This window comes from Choristoneura fumiferana, chromosome 22 (assembly GCF_025370935.1).
Source record: "Choristoneura fumiferana chromosome 22, NRCan_CFum_1, whole genome shotgun sequence".
Lineage (NCBI taxonomy): Eukaryota > Metazoa > Arthropoda > Insecta > Lepidoptera > Tortricidae > Choristoneura > Choristoneura fumiferana.
The window spans coordinates 9,994,756-10,007,041 of NC_133493.1; the positions used below are offsets into that span (position 1 = coordinate 9,994,756).

The following is a 12,286-nucleotide window of genomic DNA, read 5'->3' on the forward strand; positions in this document are numbered from 1 at the left end:
ACGAAATAATAGGCGTAACAAAATTATACCAAACGTTGCTCGGCCAAAAGAAAAATCTGCCAATAATTGTCTGTAAAACGAAAATCTGCGTAATGAAACTCGGCGAAACGATAGGTCACCTACACTTATACATACATTACTCACTAAGCGTACGTCTCGTTGCTAAAAGGTTAATAACCTTATCTCCGTCCCCAGGAGAGCTCTGAGCGCTGCGCAGGCGCTGGCGGCTCGATGATCGCGTGCGTGCGCTGCGACAGCTGACAGGAGCTGACACACGTCATGTCCACCAAGAAGCACTCGCCGAAGAGCAGTAAGTTATCTAATATCTACATTTTAGTTTGAGATGCAACCTGCGTCGATACCCTAGCCCCTTCACACCTCCAGGGTACAACCTGAAAAAAAGGTGGCGCTGCGGCTGAAGCAACCGAGAGCAGGAAAATATTAAAATACTAGGGTCTCGATTCAGTATATAATTTCGTTGGTGTCGGGTTTGAGAATCTGGGTCCTTGGGGTCCCGGCGCACACAAATTTATTTACGAAGTGTAAAAGCGCCTGGTCGACACTGCTGGAGACCAAAGAGCTGGAAGCTATCTCTCTCAACAAATCACCATCGCCATTCAACGAGGGACTGCCAGACTTTTGAGCACCATGTCACAGGGGCTTTTTTTAGATTTAGTTAGTATTTAGTTTATAGTTAAGTTTTAGTCATGGTAATTTTTTCTTAGTTTCGAACATATATTGGTCATTATCATCATCACATTAAAAGACATCCACGAATGGCCTCCCTTAAAGAACGGACCTGTCAGTGTCCGGTCATATCCAAACTACTTCAAAACCAAAACCCTAAGTGCGTCATTTTAATACCACACACACACACACACACACACACACACACACACACACACACACACACACACACACACACAAACATAACGCCTGTATTCCCAAATGGGGTAGGCAGAGCACACGAAACGATACCGCTATACGGTACCCAAATACTTAAACTAATAAATTTATCCTAAAACGAACACACTATTGTATCTCAGAAACTTTATTCCTCCAATATTAAATAAGGTTCACTACTTACTCTGTAAATAATGTATCATCATAAAAGAGATTGTTGTACCTAATTAAAATAAAGCTTCTAGGCATACCTAACTTTAAGTATAAATATAAAACCGATGCTAAAATTGTCACGATTATGTACCTTACCTACATAAGATAGTACAATTGTACGTTTCTGAGGTAATAATTATCAAAATCACCCTGTTCGAACCTACCCGAATAACTCAGAAGGCTCTACGAAAATAGAAAGCAAATTGAATCCATTTCGTATACAGCAGAAACGTTATAATGTTAAATAAATAGTAAACTGGGAGCAAGTCTATAAAGTAAAGATAATATTTTGAAAGTAATTATCATTGATTTTCAATAACTAACCAACAAAAAGTAGGAAAAAGCCCGACTTTATCACTTCAAAGTTCAGTACCTATCTCAAAAACTTGAAGAAACATGTCTAAGAACCATCGCTAGAAAATTCTGATTTTAGAATGAATATATTATGATTATTTAATTTAATCTTGATTTATTACTTACAATACAATGACTCTTTATTGTACACTAGAAATAGTAAGCGATACAGAACACAAATAAATACAGAGATAAAATCACAAGGTAAGCAATAGGAGGCCTTATCGCTTAAGAGCGATCTCTTCCAGTATGTATACTTAGGGGCTGTTTCACCATCCATTGATTAGTGTTAACTGGCAGTTAGGTGTGATGCCGTCTCTATATGTTTTGAATAGACGGAGACGCCATCACATTTAACCGTTGGTTAACGCTAATCAATGGATGATGAAACAGCCCCTTAGTATATCAAATTTTAGCTTTGCGACACGTTTGGGCTTGGATTTTAATTAAATGAACCAATCACAAGCCTCACTGTGATGTCAAAAGAAATTCGCGATACTGTCGCCATCTAGCGATATTTCATCTGCCAAAAACATGAAAACAATTTTCCGCGACTATCTGCATTTATGGTGATCCCGCGGGAACTATGTAATGTCACAGAACAACTAAAAGTTAATATGTCTAATCCAATAATTATTCGTGATAGACTTTTATACTTTTATTTTTAAAAAACGAACAACCACACACACACATTAAGGACACATTAACTTATATATTAAGAACAGTTCTATCAGACCATATCTTTAATTTTCATTAAATTTTTATGGAATAATCTAGCAAAACTAACAAAAAAGCTCTCTACACTCCGCACGGTCTTCGGCCAGCTGCTAGACTTTCTAACACGACACGACACCCTCTTTCTCTTTCACCTGATCAAAATAGATCAATCTTGGCCTTGTTCTGCTTCGTCTTGCGTCTACCTCCTCAATTCGTGATCGCCACTCGAGAAAAAGGGTGTTCAAGGAAGAGCAGGTGGGCTACTATGAAATTTCCAAAATCGGAGTTCGTATCGTACCGTCTCTCTCACTCTCGTATTAAGTAATATTAGCGTCATGGACGGTAAGATACGAAGTTCGAATTTGGAAATTTCGTAGTATAGGGCCTACTAAAAATAAAACGTCTCAAGTGGTCATGGCCGTGGTGGCCTAGTAAGCCGTGGTGGCCTAGTAAGCCGTGGTGGCCTAGTGGTTTGACCTATCGCCTCTCAACAGAGGTCGTGGTTCAAACCGGCTAGCACCTCTGAGTTCGAAATTCATGTGCGGAATACATTTGAAATTTACCACGAGCTTTGCGGTGAGGAAACATCGTGAGGAAACCTGCACTAACCTGCGAAGAAATTCAATGGTGCGTGTGAAGTTCCCAATCCGCACTGGGCCCGCGTGGAACTATGGCCCAGCCCTCTTGTTCTGAGAGGAGGCCTGTGCCCAGCAGTGGGACGTATATAGGCTGGGATGATGATGATGATGAAGTGGTCATGGACTGGATACATTATCAGAACAAAAAGAGAAAAATGGACGAAGGACGTAATGGAATGGTATCCTAGGAATGGAAAAAGACTAAAAGGAAGGCCAATAAAAAGATGGGAAGATGACTTACCAAAAGGATGGAGAAGATTAGCCCATGACAGGGAAGAGTGGAAGAAACTAGGGGAGGCCTATGCCCAAGGACAACCTGACCAATAAAATGGTTGCCGAATACATTTTTACATAAAATTAAAGTGGGGAGTAAAGTACTGGATAGATGATGAAAAAATTTGTCTAGACTTTGCCCCCCCTGACTAACTACCTATCTAACTATTACTACTACTAGTTATTTTTAAATTTTTTGTACATTAGTTTATAAGCTTAATTTATACCTACTACTTTTTTTGGTCAGAGAATAAAGGCTTTATTATTATTATTTCTTATTATTATTATTATTATAGTATAGGGCCATTTGGATGCTCTATTACTTATGTATATCCAGTGTATTGGATTTCTAATTGAGGTAAATTCAGGCTCGTTGTTTTGTGCGAGCCCTCTGCGGCTCCTAATTAAATTAAACCTTGTTAAAGCGAAGTTCTTAATTCGCGCGAAATTATTCATGAAATCTCAGCTCATCCCGGTAATTCGTCGTTTACGTATTGTAGGTGAGGTAAATAATTTGTAGCAGAGACGTCCTAAGTGACGTAAACAATTACTCACGTGGTAATTACGTTGGTAAGATTATAAACACACGTAAGGCTCCGTTTTCAAAAGAGATGTGCGATGATATGTTGCAAGGAGTGTGTTTTTCGTGAACCAATAGATACGCTTCATTTACCTGGCACAGAACGTTACATCTTTAGTGGAAATAGCTAAGCACTATGGCTAAACGGAGGGGGTAAACGAAGCGTTTCCATTGGTTCATGAAAATCACATTCCTCACAACACAAATCCTCGCACACCTCTGGTGGCAACACAGGCTAAGAAAGGTCCACATTTAAAGAAATATAGCATGGGTAGGTAGCGTAGGTAACATACTTACATAGTGTAACATATTTACGTAGTGCAACATACTTTTACAGACATACGAACATACTTTCGCATTTGTTATATTGATCAGATTAGTTCATTTTAATCTACGCGGCTTCGGTTGTTTTCATAGGGATGTTGACGCCATTAAAAAATAATTCGAAGGCACGACTCCAGTAAAAAACGCTTTATTTTAGCCCCAAAAACCAGATAATTTTCGATTTACTGTAAAATTAGGTTTGTTGTTGCTTTAAAACAAATAAATAGTTAGTTGATTGAGTTGGCGAACAAATATCGACTTTATGATGTCATAAGTCGCTATTGCCATTGAAACTCTATGGGAGTATTGTGTTTTGACAGCTTATAAAAAGTACGTCAGTTGATTGGTGGTGTCAACATCCCTATTGCAGTTTAAAAGACAGCAAATTAAAGGATATGGGAGGGTGCGAAGTACTAGGTGGAGGTGATGAAATCTATCGCAGCGCTCATGGTGGCCAAAAGTAGAAATAGTTCTGGCTCTGAAGCAATTTGTATAGACTTTAATTACCTAATTTTAGTAATAGATGTTTGTGTTATAGTGCGAGCTTGAATTATTGAACACTGTCCCTGTTTTGTTCTTAATTCCTCTACATCTCGGACATGTCTAGCAACAATTTTCCTTATGAAACGGTTTGTGGTTGAAATTTTATATTGAGTGATACTCACAAAACCGGTCTTCAAAATGATACTCACGATACGATACTATATTTAATTTATTACTAGCGATATAAGAACAATTATATAATTTTACTTTTATCCTAAGAAACCAAAGATAGCTTTATCTTTTCGTTTTACAGTAAAAGTACAACTAAACATGAAGTAAACAAACCCTGACATAACGAAAATAAAACACACTTTTTGAATAAATTTTACTTACTTAACTCATTTAATTTTAATGACCAAAAATGAATTCACAACCTTTTGTCCACCCAAATCACGGTATCACAGTAATTTTGTATAAATTAATACGTTATAGGTTTGATTTTTGTCACAATGTTGCGATGAATTTCAAAACGTCAGAGCATCAGAGCCATAAAAGTTGCGGGCGCTGATGTCATGCACAGAGCCAAGTTGAAACCTTCTTTTTTGCTGATGTCGGTTAAAAATGTAACCCTAGGACCTTTTTACACAGTTATTGTATTCCTTTTAATCCATGCTAGTGTAATATTCAAATGTAGAACTTAATTATTTCTTGCACGCCAAGTATCGTGCTGGGCCTTAATAAAAACCGGCCAAGCGTGAGCGATTCATGCATGGGCGGTTCCGTATAGAAATGAATTTAATTTAAGTTTTGAGGGGTTTTAGTCGGTAGATTTACTTTTGGCAAGTTGTACGCATGTTGATGTTAGATGGCGCTTATGTCGGATCTTTAGATACATACATACATACTAATATCTACGAAAGAGTAAAGTGGCCGACAATGCACAAGAGCTAGATTCTTGAATTTTGATACAATCAAGTGCAAAGATATCGACACGGCCAAAGTTTCAAAAATATGTATCACGACCTTAATGTAAAGTGCATAAGTCGTGTATTTTTAATGAACTAAAAGAATTGCCTTGCTCACCCGCGACCTTACGATAGCTAAGCTTATGCAAAATATGCATGTTCATGCAGTTCTTCCACCTCCACACTCACACATATTTTGCATAAGCTTAGCTATCGTAAGGTCGCGGGTGAGCAAGGAAATTCTTTTAGTTCATTGATATGGATCTCCGCAAAGTAACGCCTGATTCAATAAATTATTCGTGTATTGTTGTAACCTTGGCCGTGTCGATATTTTTGCACTTGACTGTATATGTGCCATGAGCATTAATGCGGTGTATATTCACACGGAAAAAGCTATTATATTTAAAGAAAAACTAATTACTCCGTCTGTAAAGATTTTCAGAAAATATTGGAAGTTGAAGTGGCAATGGGCGGGCCACATCGCTCTAACAACAGATAAATAGCTAACCGTTGGGGGAGGAAAGTTTTCCGGAAGACGAGTTGGTAGGCCTCCCACTAGGTGGACTGATGGCATCATGAGAATTGCGGGTAACCAGTGGATGCAAGTAGCGAGTTGTCGTTCATTGTGGCGTTCTAAGGGGGAGGCCTTTGTTCAGCAGTGGACGTCTTCCGGCTGATGATGATGATAATGATTTTTCTTTTATCAATTAATCAAAAAAAATATGACCGAAGCGATGACCGTCGTTAGAACAATGGCCCAAGACCTCTTACTCTGAGAGGAGGCCTGTTCACAGCAGTGGAACGTACCTAACAGTGGGCTGGGATGATAAAGGGGAAAAGAGCCCTTTGCAGTTTATTTGCAAAATAAACTTTTGATATTTATGTTCATCATACTTCGCGGAACCCTAGAATTCTGTGTTCGCTGGGTTCTGTTGACTACTAGTTGCTGCAATTAACAGGATGTTTTATTCAGTCGTAGCGGCTGCGGCACGAGCTACCGTGTTTCTTTTGGTCTAGCTAAAATTTGAAAGAAAGAAAGAAAAAACATTTATTCGTGACACACAAAATAATACAAGTATAGAATTAAACTAATTTAACTTGTTTAGTTTTGACCAATAATAGTATATGCAACTGAAACATGGTTCCTTTTTCAAACCGAACCAGGCCTAAACTGAAACGCGAGAAGCAAAAAACTAAAGTTAAACCACGCAAGAAGGTGTTGTTAAAATAAACGAAAGTACCCGGAGCTTGTTCGAAGTTTTTTTTTGTTATATACTTATCATGTTTTTTGGTTTTTGGAGAAGATGCGTAACTAAGATTATTTTAAACGTAAAACGTAAAATAAATAAATATACTGAGCGACGAAAAATCTCGTCCTCAAATGTACCTACAAAGCAGTAACAGGTAATTTTGTATGTAGAGTGGACCAAATTTTGTGCCGCTGAGTATACTCGTATGCATCCCAGCCTATATACGTCCACTGCTGGGCACAGGCTTCTCTCAGAACAAGAGGGCTTGGGTTATAGTTCCCACGCGGGCCCACTGCGGATTGGGAACTTCATACGCACCATTGAATTGCTTCGCAGGTTTGTGCAGGTTTCCTCACGATGTTTTTCCTTCACCGCAAAGCTCGTGGTAAATATTAAATGTAATTCCGCACATGAATTTCGAAAAACTCAGAGGTGCGAGCCGGGGTTTGAACCCACGGCCCTCTGCTTGAGAGGCGATAGGTCAAACCACTAGGCCACCACGGCTTATACTCGTATAACATAAAATAAAAATGAAAAAACTAAGTCACGTCCCAAGATTTGAACTCTATGTAGAATAGAATTCCAATTTACAAACCTAACACTATACCGCTGAACCACCAGACAGATAGAGTCGAGCAAAACAAAAACAAAGGCACGGCCGTACCATACTTTTCTCGAAGCCATTCAGGCTATTTTCAACATAGAGTTATCTTGTTGCGCGTGTAATTTTCACTATAAAAAAAAACATTACAATTCGAAAACACACGCTTTCCCAGAGAGGACCATACTGGATCGATTGTTCACTCCCGAACGAACAACCACTAAAATTTACTATGTGCGCACATAGTAAATTTCGTCGACATCGTTTGAGCCATCTCCGAGGTGCCCGACATAAATAAATATGTTACAAGGATTGCTCATTATAATATACACAGATTTATGATGCCAAATAAAGTTTCCATAATCATTAAATACCTACCTATTTTAAATAACCATTTTAGGTATGCCTCCTCCATAGGCCTCCAGTTGCTTCGGTTGAAAGCGGCCTGCATCCACCGCGAACCGCGGCTTTAGCCAGGTCATCCGTCCATCTCGTTAGTGGACGTCCTACGCTGCGCTTGCCGATTTGCGGTCTCCATTCGAGAACTTACCGGCTCCAACGGCCATCTGTTCTCTATGCTAATGGACATGGCCTGCCTATTTCCACTTTCAACGAGCTAAATAATTCACTTGGCTATGTCGGTGACTCTCCTTCTTCTACGTATCTTCTCATTTCTGATCCCCTGTTCAAAATTATGCAGATTTGTTTACCTGAACGCCCCCCAAAAAGAGACTTATTCTATCGGTTTAGCGTAATGTAAATTTCTCCATACCTTTTACATACATTTTAATGGTAAACAGCAAGTATAATGCCTCAAAGGGGCTTCCTTTGTATCCAGTAGCAAAACATGTAAATACGTTGTTTCTGAACGAAATCCTTCCATATTTTTCATTCAGAAAGCTAACGGCAGCGTAGAGGACAGGAAAGAGGCCTCTTTGATACACAGTCAACAGATTTATTACAGTATTAGATCCTAGAAGATCAATTTAAACAGATACAATGCCTACAATACAGTGACTCTTATTGAACACCAACATATAATAAGCCTGTCGGCTCATTTCATAAACCCACACAAACGTTTTGTTGCGTCTTACGCTGCGCTTGCCGATTTGCGGTCTCCATTCGAGAACTTATCGGCTCCAACGGCCATCTGTTCTCTATGCTAATGTACATGGCCTGCCCATCTTATAATAGTCGTATGAACTACTTTACGAGTAAAAACTGTTTAGCTATTATTTTTAACATAAGAACAACTTGTACGAAGGAGCGAATTCCTCCTAATACAAGTGCTTAATAAAAGGAAGATTTGACACAATTTATTAAGCCCTTGTTGAAAATACATATGGAGAATTTCCAAGGTAAGCAATAACTTGCACTGCAAAAGCAATGCAAAAGGTAATGCAGATACTGTCAATAATAACAGTGGTTAAACAACAATAGTATGGCGCAGCATTTGATTCCCAGTTGCATAACAAAGTACAAGTAAATCAGCGATTTGTGTGAAAATTCACTAAAACTATTTGCTTTATTTTTTGTTATTCAATTTGCCCCAGTTTGCCTAAATTTTTACAAGACAGCAGTAATAAAAAGGCAAAGCTTGTGTAGGTACATAACTAAGCTGATATATTGCGTCCAAAGATACTTAAATACACTTATTTTGGTCTCTGTTTTTGTAACAAAAATATTAATTCTACGCTAGTGCTAAATATCTCATCCATATTCAAAGCGTCTTTAGAGAGATCTTGTATTGCTCTGAGGATGAACTCTGTTTGAGTTCATAACGCGTCGGTGTAGTGTGGTGGTGGTGGTGACAGTTAAGTTTGTGTGATTTGTGTTCGTTCTTGCAGTATGGGAGTGGAGAAGCTGAATGAATACACATTTATTGCGTAGACGTAGCTATGGTAAGGCCGGTGAGCAAAGTAACTGTTTATTTATAGTATACAGACTATTAGGGATATAGTGTAGTGTTAGTCGAGTAAACAAAATCCTGTTTTTGATTTCCTTGTTCCTACATCGTATTTTATTACAACTCCTATTATGGAAATATGGTATGGTACTATCCTGATACACAATACAGACAATGTTATAAATAATTGACCTACTGTTTTGCATCTCCGTATTGTGGAGGTGCGATAACAGATACAAAGTGCCCGGGAATGATCGTAAGTTTACCTTTTGCGGATTTTCCTTTTTATTTAGAAAAAGAGGCTTCTGTTGAATGATATGCGCATGAAAATGTATGGTTCATGGCAATGACTCTGTATCATGGGAAACGTTACTTTTGAAATTTATTCGCTTCTCTCTGTTTCATGAAAAAATAAATATCAAAAAAGTTAAGCAACTAATTTAAAATTTGAGACCAAGGTAAACGGATTAGATTCTATGAGAAGCTAGATCCTCAGTGCACAAAACACTGACTTATTTATAGTTTGCAGTTTACACGCTCAATCGGATACGAGGAAGTGGTAGAAAAAATATTAGCAAAAGACGGAATAAAGCCTCCTCCAACTGTCGCTATTTCTCAAATTTCATCTGAATTAGTTGAGCGGTTTAAACGTAAAAAGGTAAAAGACAAGCAGACAGAGTCAGTTTCGCGTTTATAATATTAGTGCGGAAGGAAGTAATTACGGTCCTTAATTTACGTTAAATCATTAGCGTTCCAATGTATACCCGTCTACAAATTACCTTGATGGCCACTAGCCGTCAAGGTCCGTTCAGCCCTGCGTGAGAACTCTTGGAGATCCGTAACAAGATGACAAAGTTTTTGGGGTCAAGAGTCAGGAAACTTGTGACTTCGGATCGTAGTAAGCGCCTTAGTGAGAGTGAATGGTGCTTAAGAGTTAGCACTTATTGGCAAAGAACTTTCGGCAAAATTGTTTGTTTCGCCGACCTATTCATAGAAATTTAGATAGATAGATCATTTATTTGTTACTCACAGTCAAAATTACAGAAATTAAAAAAATAACAGTCCTAACTTAAAAGTAAACATTTTCATATTGTTTGTGTGCGCTGCAGTAGTGCAAAAGGGCCATGGCTTAGTGATCAACATTGCTCATGTAATGGCTCATGGGAGCGACACACTGATATTCTGCCACAACCCATGTGATCACAATCTATGTGGTAACATGGCTGATCCTTAGCAATATCTGCACAGTAATTGTTGACTCAATGTTTAAAATGGCAAAAAAGTAACCCTTATAGTTTCGCCATGTCTGTCTGTCTGTCAGTCCGTCCGCGGCTTTGCTCAGGGACTATCAATGCTAGAAAGCTGTAATTTTGCACGGATATATATGTAAACTATGCCGACAAAATGGTATAATAGAAAAATCTAAAAAAATTTTTTAGGGTACCTCCCATAGACGTAAAGTGGGGGTGATTTTTTGGTCGCGAATGGTAAAGTAATTCTATGTATGTATTCTAGGTATTCTAGGTATTGTATGTATGTAAACTCTTTATTGTACAGAATAAGTAAACAAACACAATTTTCAAACATTTAGATATGGACCACCGCAAAGTATCACCTGATTAAATAAATTTTGAGGACATTTACTTCATAAAAAAGCATAAATAGACCTTCCAGGGACAGAGAGTAGTCGAATCGGTGTTTTAGAACGCTCACCAAATTTGCAGACCGGAAAATTGGATAGACCCTAAGGGAATAACAACTAGCTAGCTAGACTATAGTTATATACACATCACGACAATAGTACCTACCTACCTAGCCGACAATAGTTATTTCCGAAAATTGTTTGTTCACTTCTCAGAACTGGGCGCTTCGTTTAGCGTCGTTGAAGTTGAAATATTGTCTTTTTTGTTAGTAGGGATGAAAATTCAAGCTAAATTAAAAAAGTTATTGATTATTAAAAGCTGTTTTAGAAATAGCAACCACCAACCACCAAGCCGCCCGTTCGTGATTAAGTCTATTGAAAAAAAAAAATGAAAAAATATTTATTTTTGTTAATTAAGACATCTTGTGTACTAACATGTGAGATCTCTTATTAAGTTTACAAAGAAACCTGTGCCAGGAGATCCCGCTCCTCCCCAGTCAGACCTTTTTATCTATTATGGAATACATAAAAAACAAAATAATTTAACAACCAAGTATCAAATAGAAACATTTATGTGTGTTTGTGTGTGTGTGTGTGTATGTGTGTGTGTGTGTGTGTGTGTGTGTGTGTGTGTGTGTGTGTGTGTGTGTGTGTGTTTGTTGTGTGTGTGTGTGTGTGTGTGTGTGTGTGTGTGTGTGTGTGCGCGTGTGTGTATTGTCCGTTTGGATCGACAGTGAAAAAGTTTTGTAGCCTTGTAGAGTCTAGATTAAATTGTAACGTAATATTTTTATCTATGCGCACAAAATTTCATCACAAGATTAATATGTAATCAATTAATTGCTGTTTGTATCAGCTAAGTTTGTAAACTGAAGTTTACGTAGGTATTTATTTATTAAGTTGCTTTGAGTTCGGCTTACAAGTACACCTTATACAAGTCCACCTTATACAAGTACACCTTATACAAAGTACACCTTTTACATACTTGATCGTGGGGGTTATTTATAAATTATAACATCTCAGTATGTATTTCACACACACACACAAACATCACGCCTGTATTCCCAAACGGGGTAGGCAGAGCACACGAAACGTTACCGCTGCGGAGCCACTTTTAGCAATTTTAGGTTTTAAGTTTGACAAAAACGGTACAATAGTGACAGGTTGCTGTTGCTAGCCTGTGGCCTACGGTAGTAGTTAACCTTTTTATTAAATATTAATATAGCAATTCGTTCAAAAAGTCGACAGCATTCTGAAGTTAGTAGTCGTGTGTTCCGAATTTTCCGATGAAAACGGATTATTCATTATATCTATAGTTATGTATTTGTCAATATTGCAAAAACAATCTTGACTCTACCCTTTCCAAACACAATATGGCTTGCGGTCGTTACGCGCCACTATGCAACATCGCCCAACGCTGAAGGTGTGTAGCCTGATTGA

The 12,286-nt window shown here is 38.2% G+C and overlaps 1 protein-coding gene across 3 annotated transcripts in view; it reads left to right on the forward strand.

Moving 5' to 3' along the window:
- Nucleotides 1–204: 204 nt before the first annotated feature.
- The window catches only part of Mctp (multiple C2 domain and transmembrane region protein), a 152,856-nt gene continuing 140,774 nt past the window's right edge, over nucleotides 205–12,286 (forward strand). For 2 of the 3 annotated variants that reach the window (XM_074104805.1, XM_074104806.1), the window contains exon 1: nucleotides 205–310. In XM_074104805.1, the coding sequence (XP_073960906.1) occupies nucleotides 280–310 (31 nt within the window). In that variant the 5' untranslated portion in view covers nucleotides 205–279. The remainder of the gene's footprint in view (nucleotides 311–12,286) is intronic. The other variant, XM_074104807.1, reaches the window with a different exon arrangement.